General features: G+C 39.2%; 2 protein-coding genes across 3 annotated transcripts in view; one reads left to right on the top strand and one right to left on the bottom strand.

Annotated features, from left to right (window-relative positions):
* LOC139948141 (E3 ubiquitin-protein ligase COP1-like) overlaps window positions 1-2020 on the bottom strand; it is a 37248-nt gene extending 35228 nt beyond the window's left edge. Inside the window, exon 1 of the mRNA XM_071946184.1 lies at window positions 1614-2020. Within this exon, the coding sequence (XP_071802285.1) occupies window positions 1614-1759 (146 nt within the window). The 5' untranslated portion in view covers window positions 1760-2020. The remainder of the gene's footprint in view (window positions 1-1613) is intronic.
* A 1406-nt stretch (window positions 2021-3426) lies between these two features.
* The window catches only part of LOC139947866 (protein SCAI-like), a 78898-nt gene continuing 63964 nt past the window's right edge, over window positions 3427-18360 (top strand). For both annotated transcript variants that reach the window (XR_011787388.1, XM_071945688.1), the window contains exons 1-3: window positions 3427-3604; window positions 5135-5230; window positions 14010-14096. Coding sequence is in view for 1 of the 2 variants with exons in the window: in XM_071945688.1 (XP_071801789.1) it covers window positions 3459-3604; window positions 5135-5230; window positions 14010-14096 (329 nt within the window). In the remaining variant the exon portion in view is untranslated. The remainder of the gene's footprint in view (window positions 3605-5134; window positions 5231-14009; window positions 14097-18360) is intronic.

Raw genomic sequence — 18360 nt, 5'->3', positions numbered from 1 at the left:
CCTGTGTAACATGGCATAATAATTTGTTCTACACGTACACACAACATTATGCAAACTAGCACATTTACATATATTTTTTAACTTTATAGCAGCTCATGGCCCAATTTCATGAAGCCTGTAAGCACAAAAATTTGCTTAACATGAAATTCCTTCCTTGATAAAAACAGGATAACTAACCAAATTTTCATTTGTTGCATATTGCTTGACACTGGTATTCAGCTGCCCCTGAAAATCAAGTGGCAATTTGGTTGGTAATCCTGTTTTTATAAAGGAAGAAATTTCATGCTAAGTAAATTTTTGTGCTTGTACAGGCTTTATGAAATTGGGCCCATGTAGATAGCTAAATTTAAATTATTCTGAGATCAGGAAATTTCCTTCAAATGACTACATAAGCATGACAAGAGATTCCTTTACATGTGCATTTACAATACACATCGCACAGGAATTCCTTTACGTCCAACCCTCCCTAACGGACAAAGCAATAATGGTAAAGTGTTTTGCTTACGCCTTACGGACATAAAACTCAAAGCCAGGACTCCGACCCACACAATCTGCTGATTAGAAACACTAAGCTGAGTGAAGTGTAGCCATGAACAAATAACAAACAATTTTCCTGACAATTTCCTTAAAATGCTATTTATTGATGGTTATACAAAAACAACTGTCACACAACTGTGACTTTTAATTTAGACAATAAGATTGCGCAATCATACAGGAATTAGTTTACCTGGATTAGGGTTGTATAAAGAGCCCTCTCTTTAAATATTTTTGTCCCACTCCCAGACCCAGTTCATTGCATTTATAACCAAATTTCTATGCTGATATAATATGGGAAGCAATTGTAAAAAGTAAAGACCACAAGGAAAAAATTAACAAAACAGTATGATGAAGTTGCATCCACCAATTGAAGACGGTCCCAGTGTAGTGTGTTGTTTTGGTGACTCAAGTCTCACCATTCATTATATCCTTTTAATAAATATGGCTGGCGGACAATGGAATTAAAGCCTGCAGCTGTCTCTCCCTGGTGGGAAGCCTTGGAAAAGTTTCCGTATGGCGCCACCACTTTTTCATTTGATATATAAAACAATAATATAGTATCAAATTTACCTCAATGAGATATCCCTTTTTGTAGACCCAGTGACTGGGGCGCTAGATTCCTTTCCGAAATTTTGACATTTTTGCCATCGGTCATCTAGCTAGATGACCCGATAATGTCAAAATTTCGAAAAAAGGAATCTAGCGCCCCAGCTAGATAACCGATAATGTCAAAATTTCGAAAAAAGGAATCTACCGCCCCAGTCACTGGGTCTACCCTTTTTGTAAAAACTTATGAAAAAGTGGTGGGGCCATACGGCAAGTTATCCGAAGCCTTGTCTATTTTGTTACCTCCAGAATATATATGAGCAAGGTTACAAGGTAACTGGTTTTATACTTATCTCTAGTCTAAACACACAAAAAGGATAATATAGCAATAGGCCTAATTATCCATAATAAAAAATATTAATATAAAAATGTCAAAATACAAAAATAATTTGTTTGCAATGCAAAAACATTAAATTCAGCATAATAAAATTTATAAGAAGACAACCTCAGCTCATAACCAGCATACATACCACAGAAAATCATTGTCTTTATCCTCGTACGAATTATGGACTCCGTTGTAATTGTAGACAGCAGGCTGCGATCTTTTTCGTCGCTGTCTTGCGGCCGTCTGTCGGTTGTTACTGCTGCCATGACTGCTACTGCTGGTGCTAGCCATTTTGACCTCCCCCAAAAAACACGGCCAAGTCCGTTTTGGACAACCGTCACCAAAATCGTTTTTCAACTCAGTTTGGGTCTCTGTGACTCTATCACTGGTCCAGTAATATCCTTAAGACTCTAGCAGACATATGCAGTGCAGAATTCAGCTTACAATGATCCGAAATAGCATGTTTTGGCTCTGTTTTGGAAGGCTGTCATGATGTACAGTTACACTTCTTGACAATGCGGATGTATGTAAAATGCATTAGACGTTGTTCGTGTTTTGTACGTACGTTCATCAAGTACACACACACACTGCACATTACTCGAGTTAGCTGCTGTGCGCATGCGTTGCTTTTACGTGGGAGGGCATTGTGGGAATTCCAGGGATCTGAAAATGAAAAGGCTCTGTTGTTTGGCAATAATATTATTTTAAGTTTTTTATTCAATATTTGTTGTTGGGGGACGGCTGTGTCTATACTATTTTGATGATGTTCACTTAGAACCATGTTTTTTTAAAGTTATTGTCTCTATTTTTGACCACCATCTAAATACTTCACAAGATTTTCTCTTGTTGTGGTTTGATCATCAAAGATCAAAGATTCAAAGAGGGCGCTAGCTAAAGTTGTTTGTATGACTTTGCCGTTTGGGGGGGGGGGGAGAATCTCCGGGGCAGAATCTCCTGCCTGCCACACGCCATCCACACATGCCCTATCATCGCTCATTCGTGTAAGTGCGCAAGTCAAATTAGCAGTTTGCTAATTGAATTTGACTTGCTCACTTACAATTACTCTGCCCTAAAAATGTTCATGGGTGATTTTTGCTATTGTTGTATCACGGAGGAATGGTACTATCCCTACACTTTTCCTTATTGGTTGAATAGCATACACTTGGTCAAAGTCTAGTCTACTGTTGTTACACTATAGCGCCCTCTTTCAGTCACTTTTAACGGACTTTTTAAGAAGATTTTTTCTTACAGAAAAATAATAAGTTACCATTTTTTTTAAAGAAGATAATAAGTTACCATCAAGAATTTTCTCTATGTTGTTACTAAGTGTCTTAGTTCACATTTGACTCAAATTAAAAGTTTTTAACATAATTTTTCAATAATGGAGATCGTCAAGATTAAAACATTGCACGACCATCTACAAACTGTGTATTTTTAGTTCAGTTTACAGGGGCCAGTTTAAAAAAGCCTACAGTAAGCATAAAAACTTTCTAAATAGAACAGCCTTGCTTGACAGAAACTGGTTAATAGTAAAAATTCCATAAGTTTCACATTGCTGAAACAGGTGCCCCGCTCATTTTTTGCACAGAAATTTGATGCACAGTATTTTTTGCTTAACAACTTTATGAAATTGGCAATGCTAATAAATTTTATTAATCTGAAAATGTTCACCAGGAACCCAACTTAAAATGCCTGGCAATGACTCGACAATGGAGTTTTCTACTGAGCAGACGATCGAGAGAGCAGACGACAACTTTTACGCGCTTCGTCCCAAGGAACTTTTTTAGTCTTTTCCATTCGCGTTAAAGTTATCTGCTGCCCTCTTGCGACAAAGGATAAAAACCGCTGGTAACCCGTGGAAAACAACATTGCCTAATTATAGCTTTGGTTACCACTGAGAAACGGTGCAGGAAAAACCTTCGGATTTTAGCAGCAAAAGTTTATTATTGTAAATTGCAGACTGCAAAGCGAACGGGCTTGACAACTCAACATGGAATCGTTGGAAACTAGTGTCGAGCAACCGGTGTCTTTAACAATTTCAGACGGCCAGCAGTCAGCCACGGAAGAAGAAAGGAAAGTTGTACAAGAATTCAGCTACCTTCTTGAAAAATCTAAACAGCTATTTAATGGGTTGAGGTAAGAAACGGCGGCAATTTATGATTGTGTTTTTCCTGCCCGTTGACTTGTTTTGCGTTTTGTGTACGTTGACATCAGTGCTAAAACCACCATGTAAAACGACGGATTCTGCAAAAACATGATTTTTTTCATGGGTTCAAACATTCTCTGAATAATCTTGTTGAAAGTTTGTCTATGTATAAATATTGTTCAAAACAAAAGCTATCAATGATCAGCTGGTTTTCAGGAGAAAATCAAAACAAAAACAGGTGAAACGTTCGTTGAGGAAAATAATTAAAATTTCTTGTTGAATTTAGTCAATACTGCATCGGTTCACTGCACTGGTTAAATAATAAATTAACTCATTAATTCAATTTTTTTTCATTTGCACTACTGGCATAGCAGTGTGTGGAAATGTGCTGGATATGCACACAAACCTAATCTGAGGGTGGTTAGGAATGTTGCAGGTCTATTTTATAAAAATATAGAACTAAAAATAAGAAGTTCTTGTTGAATTGAATCCTCACCCGATTCTCAAAAGGGGGATGGGCAGTGCACCCGATATTTTTTATTAAATTAAAACTTCATTACCACAGCACAGGTGAACAGATACTTTATGAATCATATTTTGTGCGCATCCTGCACCCCCTTTTTTGCCCAGGTGCTGTGGTAGGACGTTAAGTTGATGACCAATTGACTTGGACTTGGCTTGGACGTCCAAATTTCACAGATTTGTTAGTTTTTGCATACAATTACAATACAATATGTTGGGATACACCAAGTGAGAATTACTGGTCTTTGACAATTTCCAAAGGTGTCCAGTGCCATTAAAAAAGGGAGGAGAAACCCAAGCTGTATACCTGGACTTCACTGTCAGCCAAAGTGGAATCATTGAGTTAGTTCTATTATGGTGACAAGTCCAACTGGGACTATCGACTGCTTACTGATTGCTGAAGTACTTCTGTATTCTATCTGTCAGTGCAGCTGACACTTTCAGACATTCAGCATAACACACTTCACAGCACAGACATATTATGTGGTCTCCCTTGGATAGTACCATGTTTAAATATTTATAACCTTCTAAGTTCAACACCTGCATCTTTTTACAGATGAAAATAAATAAGATAAAGTCAGGCCTGTAGACTTCGCTTTTAGTAAGTAAAGTGCACCCTATTTAATTATGAGGAAATTGTACATTTCTACTGTAGCATTTTAAGGGCACCAAGGCAATGGCCAGGGGGCATGGATGCAATCGCCTTCGTTGCCCGTCAAGTATTTGGCCTGTAAAGTTCTAAGTTTACATTAGAAGAAGGTTTGGTTAACAAAGGAATTTTTCAGATCTGTATCAAATGATATCATATGAGGCTAAAGAATGACTACTTGATCACAGGGAGTGATTTTATCCTGCAATGTTGCACTGCAAAATATTACCTGAGCAGGTTTGTACATATACTGAATGACAATATTGAAGAGTGATGATTTTTGATTTTTGATATTTGAAAACAACAACAAAAACGTTTATATTTTGAAACAATGTTTTTATTTCAACAGAGATCTTCCGCAATATGGACACAAGCAGTGGCAGTCATATTTTGGCCGGACTTTTGATGTGTACACAAAGCTCTGGAAGTTCCAACAACAAAATAGGTATGTGAACAAAATATACAATTCCTTTGACAAGTACAGTATGTGGTCATCAGTGGTTGCCATGGTATCACTTGGATGGCTTATGTAATTTGGGCTATCTGCATTTTCCAATTACGTTTACGTTTAATTAGATTTGAATTATAGCCGGTACATTGCCCTGTGCGATCACTGGTATTTGTTTGCAGTCTTATTATCTCATCTATAGGCATGTTTGTGTACTATTCGTATGTTTGTCACTGAGGCAGATGAGTTAGAGATTTACCAATCTTGTAGAGGGAGAGTCTCATTTGCAAAATTTCATTAGGCCGGTTATTAACTTCTTAAATTCTTATCACTCATCATGTATGTTTCATACGTTGGGGTTCCTTACCCTCGAGAGGTTTGCTGTATGATCTTAAGTGAGTTGATGCGGGGATTATGTGGTATTAATGAAGCATATGAAGGAGGCTGGGTTGTGCTAACATATTTACGTATCACCACCGTCCTCCGGGGAAATTACCCCTCTTCTTGCTAACTGAGTTAGATTATCCTGCTTGTATCAAATTCTGATTTTACCACTGTGTTTGGTTTAGACCATTCGCACTCTCCGGGTTTGTCAGGCATTAAATGAACCTTGTTATAATGTGGTGAACCATCTGGCCTGTCTGTGGAATGAATCGTGTTCATTCACATATTGTCGACTCTGTAAAAGTTAAAGGTACACTTTTAGTACTTATCACGATTGGTTGATAAAAACAGCCTTAGGCCATGGCCTTGGTGCCCCTTCAAAAGTTTCATATTGACTTTAAGATTTTCCAATGGAAGTACCATCTGGAAAGTGAAAATGCTCTTTCAAAGATGAAATTCCACGCCTGTTGGCTGTGTTTGAATTAGAGCTAAAACTATGGCTTCGGCTTGACTTCAACACCATCATGCGTTGATGGTATTTGATGTCCTTAACAACACCCTTAGCAACAGCCGTAGTTGTAGAAGAAGTTGCCAACTCAGATTTGGCCTTACAATTATCAATCTGAAAGCTCGCTTCTTATAAACTTGTAAAAAGAAATGGCTGTTGCAAATTGCTTTCTAACATAAAATAACCTAGGTGTAATGTACAATGTAAAAATGCAAAAAGTGCTAATGACCTTTCTCGAGAGACTTTTTTAAAGGTTAAATCTTAATGGCCCCTTGCACTGATATTACACATGCAGACTCACTGTCCTGAACACCAAATTTCAGAGTCAAATTACTACAGAGAGTGCACACATGCATTTCCGTAGGTAGGATGTGCAACGCACATTCACACCAAGAACCTGGCTTCCAAAAAGGCACACCTAATATTTGTCATGGTGATGGCGTCAGGTGAATCAAGTCCATATTGTGATTTAAAGGAACACGTTGCCTTGGATCGGTCGAGTTGGTTTTTGAAAAGCGTTTGTTATAAAATGCATATGTGTAGAAAGATGCTGTAAAAGTAGAATACAATGATCCGCACAAACATGCCTCGAAATTGCGTGGTTTTCCTTTTACCTCGTCGACTAACACAACGGCCATTTATGGGAGTCAAATTTTTGACTCCCATAAATGGCCGATCGTGTTGGTTCGCACAGTAAAAGGAAAACCACGCAATTTCGAGGCAAACTTGTGTGGATCATTGTATTCTACTTTTAACACATCTTTCCAACCATATACATTTAATAACAAACGGTTACAAACGCTTTTTTATAGACCAACTCGTCCGATCCAAGGCAACGTGTTCCTTTAAGAAAAGTACTAAAAGTCATTTTCTATCAGGTTTGATACATTGTGCAGATAACGTGTACTGAAACCCTCGGTGTGTTATTTGAGGGTGTTCAGGCTGGCTTAGTGGTTTCTTACCATTTCTTTCAACTCTGTGAACCCTGGTTCGAATCCTACCTCAGACAGATCGGTGCAGCCGTAGCCACCAATTCGGATATGGCCTAAATAAACTAACGGAACCAAACGTAAACTTTTATTCAATACTTTTGTTGCACACATTACAATATAAATTTGAAGAAATTTGCTTAAAAAGTTGGTTTTATGCAGGTGTGTTTAAATCAAGGACTACATGTAGACGACATGGTTACTCTAATGAATTATTCCCAAAGCCACTAAGGTATTCAGACCTGGAGGTAAACAAAGGCCAAGGAGCCCATGACCTCTGTTGCCCTGGTCCAGGTCTCTATTTGTTTTCTTCTGTACATCAAAATTGCCAACCCTGTTGTAGTGCTTTTTTAAAATGAAGATTTGTTTCTTTCTAAATCGATTAAAAAAAGGGAATCCTGAATAAAACATCTGGAAAATTTTGAGAATGACAATTCCAAACTACGGAAAAAGAAATTGCATCCAGGGCTCCCTTGGAGTGTTTCCCAAAGACTTAAGATTTTCAAATGAGAGTGCCCTTTGCAAAATTAAAATGGCCTTGAAGAAGACAGAGGCATTTACTTATTCCCTGTAGCTTTGGATCATAAAGGGTCAACAAACCTACCACTCATAATATGACTAATACAAGTCTAGAATCCTCTCAGTCGTTCAGCAGATTTGAAAATAAATCAAACACAACTTATTCACACAATATGTTAATTTATTTATATGCAGACTTGTAATTCTTTATAATTATACAAACAAAACAATCAGTGTTTGAACAATTATGGAAATCTTCCAACTATTGTGCATTAATGGAAGTAAAGATAAAGGAATACATAATTTAAACATTTAAGCATTAAATCCTCTTTAGTCCTTTAATGAAAATTAATAACTCAGTCCACTAATGGCTAAGTGAAGATGGATTTGATATCCTGCGTACTTTTGTTAGCACGAGGCGATAAGAACGGAGAAGATACCTTGGCTTTCTTCATCAAGGGTGGCATACATTCACCTGAACCTCTTCTTCGTTTTTTATTCAAATCACATTACAGCTAGAGGGGTACGAATCAACCCCCGCCCATCCACACTTTCTCATTATTTCACGAAAATTGACGCTCGTTGTTTTTCCTTTTTGCGAGAAGCGCCTTCCGGGGAGAGAGCAGCTCGAATTCGGACCCCAAGGGTGTAAGTGGCAACACCAAATGCACGCTCTGGGCTCCTGCAGTAGCGCTAATGAATGTCTGAGCTACTCTGTGTACGAGCCTAATCTATGCAATTATTTGGATACATGATGTCTAAGTGCATTTTGCAGCTCAGGCTGATCTCGGTTGTGTTTCGTCAGGTGTGGTCTGTGTTCAAAGTGTGATGGCCGAAACTGTAGCCGGGCCAGGCCGGAGAGCGTTGCCGAGTGGACAAGGAATGCAAATGAAGACGGCTCATGCTAAAAACAAATCTCACTATGATCTGGATGTATTTTTGAGGTCCCTGGTTCTGGAATCCTATGATGAATACCTTATCAATTTGTAATTTTCTAATCGTGAGTGAACAAGGGCGGAATTTCTCTGTTTTTAATCGGGATTGGATTTCTCTGTTGTTAACTGGAAATCAGTAAAAAATATGAAGTAGGACAGGGATCAGGTTTCTCTATTTTTAACCCCCCCCCCCCCCCGAAAAAAAAAAAAAAAAAAAAAATGTATGTCATAAGCAGGTTTCGCACTTAAAAGCTTTCACGCTCGCAAGCTTGCATGCTTTGCACTCTCAAGCCATCACGCTTTGTGCTCCTATGCTTTCATACTTTGCACTCGTAGTTTTTTTGTTTTTCAACAGCCTATCACATCCCTGGTAGAAAGATATCACCCACTTGAAGAAAGAAAAATAAATGGAACTTAATAGCATTATTAGACCCAGCAGCTGCGCCCCCTGCTTGTTGTCATATTGTAAGATACCTTAAAGGCACTGGACACCTTTGGTAATTGTCAAAGACCAGTATTCTCACTTCAGTGTAACCCGGCATAAAAATGCATAAAACAAAAAACCAGTGGAAATCACTTCTTTCTCAAAACCTACATTACATCAGAGGGATCCGTTTCCCACAATGTTTTTAGTCCTATCAACAGCTCTCCATTCCTCGTTACTATTCCTCGTTGTTTTTTGCTGACAATTATTTTGAGTAATTACCAATAGTGTCCAGTGCCAATTTAAAAATGTGATTAGAAAATAAGGATGTATGACACGATGAAACATATTGTGCTCATCTTCTTTATGCTGTCCTCTTTTGATACTTAATCCCTCAAAAGAAAAGGCGACAGGATCATCATCCCAGAGTTGTGGATGCAGATTCTACCTGACCAGGTTTTTCATGGCCAGGAAGTTTTGCCGCCAGCTTCAAATTGAAATTGAAGTCAAAGTCTCTATGATACCGGAGAGATTTAAAATAAATTGGAAAGAATGAGAGAGAGTGACAAAAGGCATAAATCCACGTAAGAAGTATTACAGTTAACTTTACCACGGATGGATTTCCCTTCCATTAAAATGTATAGTGTAATCGGTTCCATTGCAGAGATGGAGCAAATCCTGTCTTTTTATGCATTAAAGTTCAAGGACTTTTTTTAAACTAAGAGACGGTTATTTCCTCTTTGGTGGGCAGCCTAGGGATGCAGAAAAATGGGTTAGAGCTAAGAACATCAAGTATTAAACACCTTGAAGAACTCTGTATGTTCAGTGGACATTGGGAATCACCGTACATGTAGTAGGTTTACATGGCAAAGTTAACAGACTGTGCAAGTCGTGTGCATTAACATATCAAAAACGAAAAAACAACTCAAATGAAGATTATGTTTTTCTATTTATTTGAAATTCTTGAAAATAAAATGTCTGTAAGCAATTTGTCATACAATTTCATATTTGTGTACTCCACAGATACTCCATGTAAACGATTTGATGGCTGTGCACTTCTGTTTTCTTGTTGTTACAAAACAACTATAAAGCTCAAACAATATATTTTTAGATCTGCCGAAAATGATATTCATACAAGACATCATTAACTGTTGCCATAGGGGGCTCTTTGTGGAAAGTAATCAGCTTAGGAAATATTAGTCCTACTGTGGCAAACAAAAAATCCCTGCAAAGTCCAAAGCTTCGAACGCTGAACTGAACTCACTGACATTAAGTATCTTGGAAATCTTAGATGCTTTCACCAGTAAGGGGCAAAAACCAATCCAACACACCGCTTCATCAGGCTCTTTAAGTCGACCGGCCCCGCAGACAATTTCCAAGATTAAAACTACGCCATAATCCCATGGATTTTCTCTAAGTTCCACCTCACAGAAAGCAAATAGATATATAAGGGGAGGGGGGTAGGGTAGTTACAAAGAGTTCCTGTGGAAATTAAGAACGTGGTCACGATGGAGCAACATAATGCACCCATCATGATTCATAGTCTTCTCTTGCAATAAGAATGATAATGATGATAATGATGAAATCCCATCCCTCTGTACATGTATTGTGCATCTGAGCTGGATACTTGCAGAACTCAAGCAATTTCCTGGTCGGCCATAGTCCTTTTCTTGGATTGGGGGGGGGGGGAGGGCAGAGACTGCTGAAGATTTCCTGTAGAAATTAAGAGTGTGGGCATGTTGGAGCAACATAATGCGCCCATCAACATGCAGCGTCTTTCTCTTGTCGTTAGAATTATAATGATGATGATGAAATCCCATCCCTCTATTGTTGTGCATCTGAGTTGAATACGGTACTCGGAGAACTCATGCAATTTCCTGCTCGGCCACAGTCCTTTTTTTGGGGGGGGGGGGGGAGAGGGGAGGACAGAGACTGCTGAAGATTTCCTGTGGAAAATAAGAAATGGTCATGTTGGAGCAACATAATGCACCCATCAACATGCAACGTCTATCTCTTGCAATAAGAATAATGATCATGATGAAATCCCACCCCCTCTCTGTATGTGTATTGTTTATGCTGCATACTCTTGAGAACTCATGCAATTTCTTGGTCGGCCACATGCCAGAACTTGAGCTTCACGAAAATCAGCAACAACAAAAACAGATTGTCACAAACCCTTTACGTTTTTATTGCACTGAATGTAGATAATGAAGAATTCATTATAATGCCTTGGTATTGAGATGGCCATGCACCATAGAGGTCGTTCACACGCCGTACTAAAGTTGGTCTAAGTCCACTTAGACCGGTTCGGGTTCAACTTTTGTGCGTGTGAACGCAAATAAAGTTAGACCGGATCGGGTTTAAACCCCAAAACTTAAACCGTCCAGCGAGGCGGTCTAAGTCTAAACCGGTTCGGGTTTATCTTTTAACACTGCGTGTGGACAGAATGACATCCGGTTTTAACTCACAACGGACGACCCATTGTGTGGTTCAATGCACACGCCCGGGACCCGGAGTGCTTGTATACGGTTTCTGTTGCCTCTGATGCTGAAAAGCACCGAGTATTTATATTACTTTCTTGCCGCTTACCGAGTTGGCGAAACCCTCTCGATCGGTGTATGCAGTTTAACACAGGCCCACGCCCGAGATTTATTAAATTCTGAAACAAAATGTTATTTTCCAAGCTTTTTTTGTTGAGTGTCCTACAATAAATTGAAACTGTTTTCCATGCGTATACTACGAGCGCAGCGAAGAAGCATATTTTGTAATGCTTCTCACATGTACAGCGCTGCCGTCCCATAGTGATCACTCTCTGATATCCCATAGTTACCATCACCGATCCCGTGGATGTGCCTTTCTATTGCCGTCACCGTTACTAGCGTGCTGTACTTTCAATCTAGGAGAATGAACTGCAGTGGGCGCGAGGCTGTGTGTAGGGGAAATTCCCTACGCCAGCAATATCACCACGTTGTTGGGAAGTTGGGAAAATACTGCAAAGTACATGTATTTACGTAACTTGCACGTGTGTAGTTGTGTTTATGAACGAATCGGAATAAAAATCGCGGCACCAGCTTTTGAGAGATCGCAACTTCCAGTCGATTGAAGTACAAACTAAAAGTATTTATTAAATTGGAAACAGTGGTATAAAACAAAACACAAAAATGAAACGTGTTCTGTTTCATGGAATATGGACAATATTTTGGTGAGTTTTCTCGGCGGTTTGTATCAGTATTTTGTTTGTTTAAAAAAATAATTTCGAGTCGTGTTCATGTTTGTTTTAAGTGCCCATATCCTCCCAACGGTAAAACTGTTACCGCGTTCGATTGAGCCATTTGTATCCAATAATTATGCCCTGTCTGATCATCCAGGGCATGGGGATCTCGGCATACTCGGTGCGTGAATCTGATGAATAAAACCGGATGTTAGAGCAACGGGGTCGCGTCTACTTTGACCTCTTAAAACCGAAGATAAACCGGATCGGGTTTAACTCTGTGCTGTCTGAACGCAATGGGTTTTTATTTTTACGACCACCCCCCGCTGCTCGTAAAAGTTAGACCGGTTCGGGTCTAAGTTAGTACGCTGTCTGAACATACCCTTAGTGTGTTTTTATTTATTTACTTGTTTACATTATAAATTTGTTTACATGGCCTCTAAGCTTTTTGAAATCCATGACAGCCCATACTCCCTTCAAAGCTGTGTTGCCATCTCCCTTGTGGTGGACAAGTCACGCATACTAGCTGGTGAAAGAGCCTTTTCCACTGCTGCCTCTTGCCTATGGAACAGTCTTCCTATTAAAAATGCTGTTCCCTGCTTCAAAAAAGGTCACAAGACTCGCCTGTTCTTCAAACCAGGCCTCAAAATAACTCATGGCACCCATAGCAATCGCCACCATGGTGCCCTGTGCTTTTGCTGTGTTGCCCTGTGCAAGGTTCCAATACAAATTGACATTTTCCTCACCAGAGGAAAATTACTGTGCCCTTCAAGAGTGAAGTCCCAAGGCATGCCAAACTGTAGCTGTCACCAAACTACACTTTGGTCTTTCGTTTCTCCAGATAAGCGCCTTGCATCCTTCAGTAATTTTATTAGTACTGAAGCTGCAGAAACAAAACCCTTAATGATATAATCCCGAAGTAAGGTGGTTAAGAAGGTAATAAAAAGCAAATTTTTGATTACAGTTTCTCCAGACTTGTTCCTGCCGCTGTTGTATAGTATGACTATTGGAAACGGGTGTATTTTACATTAAGGTCACGTTTTCCAAGTGGTATTGAAGAGCCCTATGGTCTAGCCTTCCTGATTCTACACTTTACCCAAGACTTTCCAAGTGGTGGTTGACCCAGCATTCAGCCAGTCAGTTCGGATACTTGACTCCTGGTGTCCTATACCCAGTGGACTCTATACTAAAACTAAAAGGTGCTTCATCAACCCTCGACGCAGAGATTGCCTATTACTACTACACAGAGATTGCCTATTAACTTCTTAAAAGGAGCATTGAACTCTCAGAGAAGGATTTTTTTTTTACTGCAGTGATGGGACGAACATTCACTTTATAGTCCATTTGTTAATCACTTACGGAACCATCCAAACTTGTCAACACTGTTAAGTTCATATCATATGATGTTTTCCAGATACAAGCATCCAGTTCTAGACAATTTTCAAGAAGAAAGGGTATTGACATTTGAATGTTAACAACTTCACATATTTGTCTTCAGGATCATAAAACATTAAAGAAATTACTCATTTGCTACCAAAGTGTCCCTGCACTGCAGTTGGTTGCCACCAAGTTTCCTTTGAAGTTGCATTTATGTGACAAGGCCATAAGAAACACTCCTTTCATCACTCCCAAAAGGAGTGCTAACTCAACAGCTTTTGTGAGTTTCATTAATATGAGTCTTTAAAAGTTCCCGTTTAATGAGTTTCATGTTACAGGGCTAGTAGCTTTTTGTTATCCCCAGATTTCATAAATGGAAACAATTAATGAAGTAAAAGTTTTATTTTGTTTTGTTGTTGTTCCCCACAGGCAGACCCTGGACACTCATTACGGCCTGAAGCGATGGCAAATCGGAGAGATAGCCTCCAAGATCGGACAGCTCTACTACCATTACTAGTAAGTTTACTGCATGTGCATGATAAGATGACAGAAAAGATTTTAAGTGGTGTTAAACTGCGTTCACATTGAGCTTAAAATGGTAACATTACCGCCGCAAATTGTTAACTTACTGCTATTAAGTCCAAGTGCGAACACCTGGTAACTTACCGGGCTGGTAAGTTACCGCCACGGTGCTATTAACTAACCAGGCCGATTCGAGTTACGGTAACTAAAAATGTTAACTTAACAGGGACAAGAAGTCCAAGGCGAACGTACCATCCCGTACCACGAATATGGTGACCTAGCCTGTGACTTCATTTGCCAACCTACTCTGCGTCCCTGGTAAGTTACCGGACACAATTAATCCAAGTGAACAGCTGTTAGCTTTAACTTACTAGCCTGGTAAGTTAACTTAACGGGCTGGTAAGGTACCAGACCCAAAGGTCCAATGCGAACACAGCTTTAAACTTGCTATATTATATCCAAAATGGCATTGGATTTCACACAGTCTCTCCCAGAAAAATCAGCCAGTGGGGCACCTGCATGAAAAAAAAGGATGAGACTGTCATTGTCTGTTACTCACTCGGTGAAGCTACCCTGTTTTTTACCGCGGGGCACCATGCAAGAATAACATCTTGGTTGCAACCCATCCCCATTACTCACACACATTTCCCGTTGAAAACTTGTTGATGTAACCAGTTTGCCCTCAGGGTATCCGATACATGTAATAACGGTATCCTCTTCTCATGGGGAACTGACTCCAAGAAGAGAAAAGGAAGACGACGGTGGGAAAAAAAAATGAATCCAGTCGTCCATCCGTCCCGTCGGTGGGCTGGTTTTGATTTGATTTGCATGTAACGGGTTAATGGAGTTGCTCCAGAATGCAGAACCATAATGAATTAGATTAACAGTCGGGATTGTATACTCAGTCGGGTTTGAATAAATGAGCACAGTCACTTTAGTTTGTTTGGGAGTTATTGATACAGTGCATTCTTGTTGGTGAATTTAACCGACTGTGTTTTGGGGGTACCCTCGGTCAACGGCGTGGAAGGCTAGGTGACAAAAATGGAGCAGCAGTAGTTTTTTTACTCATTGCATTTATGGTTTTTGGGTTATAGAGTTACCACCTGACAAAAACCCTGCGAACTTTGTTCCGGTCATCCAATGTGAAAACAAAAATACAGAAGCACAACTACTGACATGCCTTCAAAGTAAAACTGTTGTGTTTAAACATGACATCTGGCGTCAAAATATTAAGCTGATTTCTTATTTTATTAGCTGCATCATACTTTACCTCTTAGTTGTTTGCATTTTCCCAATAGTACAAAACAGTACTGTTGTTGCCTCGAAGGTTACCAATTAGTTAACGTAAACTTGTTTAATAACTAATGATATTTATGAGCATAATGTAGGTGGAAAATTTTATTGCTGGTCTGCCGACATACTAGACGATTCTTGGTTTTGTGTACTCAATGCATACTTTTTAAATGGTACCATGCAATTTACGTTATGCGCGAATGTTTTGAGTGTTCAATCAGCTGTGTCAATGCCAATTCATTGTAATTGTGATGACTGCCATAATGTCTATGTGTTGGTAGTAAGTTTGTCTGTAGCAATTTATAGCAGACTTGCAGCCCATAATTTCTACAGGGATAGTAGCACGCACGTGTTCAGAATTGTCAATACAGGGTGTATAAACATTCTGGGTTGTGTTTTTCTCGAAATTGTGGGTGTGTGGGTCAAACGAAATAACTGAATATCGAAAACCAGTTAACAATTAAAATAAGTAACAAGTAAATATATTTTTTTTAAAGTGCATAATTTAAGGGGAAAAATACCTGGTGGTTTTCCAGATCATCTGTCACTGTCTGTTGTGTCAGTGCTGTCTATTGCCGCTGACCTAAATGTAGGCGTCACATCCATCTATGTAAAAGATAACTCCTAAACATACAGCCATAAGCAGGCAAATAACTACTTTTTAACAGCACTAAATAATTCAGATAACTAAAAAAATTTGAAAAACACTCCCAGGATCAGTTTCCAGTTCTATGCAATCTGACACGTAAACTAGCTGGGATATTAACATGACCAACCAGCAGGGAAATATTATTGCACGATATCCAAAGTACCCCTGTATGATATCGTATGAACATGACCAACACTTAGCGATTCCTACCTACTTTGCAATCACAGTAGACAGAGAGAGAGCTAATTTAAGTTATCAGTACCGGTGGGTATCAGTGGCTATTCATTCATAAAAACTAACAAACGCTTGATGTAAAATGACTAGATGCTTTCAATGAGGCACAGAATTGAAGGTCTGAGAATTGAAAGGAGGGATTTTTATGTCAGAGGTAATATTTTGTCCTTGTCTCTTCTAATCTATGAGTCAGTAGATATTTTTAGTTAATCATGTTTATCGGTTGTTGGACATGACGAGGTACGCTGAGTACAATTGGACTGATTAGGCTGATGTACAACCTATTGAAAGCTTTCTTCTACAGAAAGGAAGGTTCCCTTGAGTTATTTTATAGCTACTTTGTCTGAATTAAAGACGTCATTTGTCTTTGCGTGTGTAGCTCCTGAGTTTGTCCCTGAGTAAAACTGTTTCTCCTTTAGAGAAATCACGATTGTCATAGAGAAATCACGATTGTCATTTTATCAACTCATCTAACTTGACATTTTAGTGATAACAATCAAGGTTGTCCAAATTGGACATCCCGTGCTGTTTTGAGGGTTTGTTTTCTTCTAGAGTTGTGCAAGCCCTTTTTTTTCTCCAGCCAGCTTGCATCCACGTGCGAACGAAGTTCTAGGCTTGAAGGGTTGAAATAATAATTACTAAACAATTCTTGCAAGGATTTGGTGTTATTGTTTGGCTGGTCATTCTAAGGATATCAAGGTTGCTGATCGGATTCCATGCGCCATATTGGAATACACAATATGAACAGCCTACCTGCATACCGTATGCTTCGTAACGATGAAATCCACACAAAACTGATAGCAACACGGGAAAATAGGAGCTGATGTACTTGAAAGAGATCACAAGGTTCAATGAACGCTGGCTCAAGTCCATGGTAAACAGACCACTTAAGAGCATGAAATTAATACTCACCCACTTATACCTATACATAAATCAAGGGATTAGTGGAATTTTGGATGGAGTTAATGGATGCCATTATTTCAAAGGAGATGTTTACCCCTGTGAATTATCTTTCGATTCCTTATTAAGGCACTGCCATCGATTTCACCAACTCTTCCTAACTTAGGATTAATCCTAGGACTTAGGACGTGTTCAGTTCCGTATCAGAAGACATTACGAAGCATTGAACCCATCCTATGTGTTAGGCAGGTTACTCGTCCTAACTCGAGATAGGATTAATCCTAGCGTTTCATGAAATCGACTGCAGGATTCGAGCCCACATCCTATAAATTACAGAACTTCAGTCCACACCCATAGACTGATCGGCCATGACATCGCATGTCAAGTAAAACATTTTTTTTTAAATAAGAAGAAATTTCTAGCGGTTGCTTTTCTAGTGGCCATGGAGGAGTGAGATGTCCGTCCTCCATGGTGGTACAGTGATGCTCTATGCACTTAACTGCACCATCCTTTATTCAAGGCACTTTACATGCATGGTCTCACGTCTATATGCGTATGCTGATCAGTAGTCCGTCATAACATGCAACTGGTTTGATATGGCAAAAAAAAAATGTGTGTAGCGGTCTCCCTTTTTGAAAAAAGGAAGGAGGAGGGCCTTTTTTTTTTCTTCTCCGTCAAACATCGTCTTCTCCAAAATGGCCGACTGACACATTTTAAAGACAACTGGCTGGGCTATTTTTCAAAAGATTTGTTTTCTCACATGAGATTGTTTTTAAAAAGAAAGGCACAAAGGAGGTGGCCTCTAAATAAAAAGGAAGGGGGTGGAGACGCTTATTTTGTTGTCCTTTAAAGGGTTCCAGGTGAATTAAATATCTAATTTTGATGAGAGTGTTGGTGCAGACTTGAATCATTGTAATCTACAGTAACATGATGTCTACGGCTGAACTGCCCCGAAACATCAGTGTAGAGTTTCCAACAAGTTGAATATGACCTTTTCCATTCAAATCAGTCTCGCCAAGAAAAAAACATGGTGCGTTGATTTCAATTCACGCGATCCCCCCGTCGGCGTAATATGTGCACATGTCATTAATCCAGATATTGATACAGACTTTTGGATAGAAAATAACGCTGATGCTAGAAGTTAATGAGAATGATCTGTCACGCACGGGAGAATTCCTCCTG

The sequence above is a fragment of the Asterias amurensis genome, chromosome 15, assembly GCF_032118995.1.
Source record: "Asterias amurensis chromosome 15, ASM3211899v1".
NCBI lineage: Eukaryota > Metazoa > Echinodermata > Asteroidea > Forcipulatida > Asteriidae > Asterias > Asterias amurensis.
This window is presented reverse-complemented; position numbering and strand designations above follow the sequence as displayed.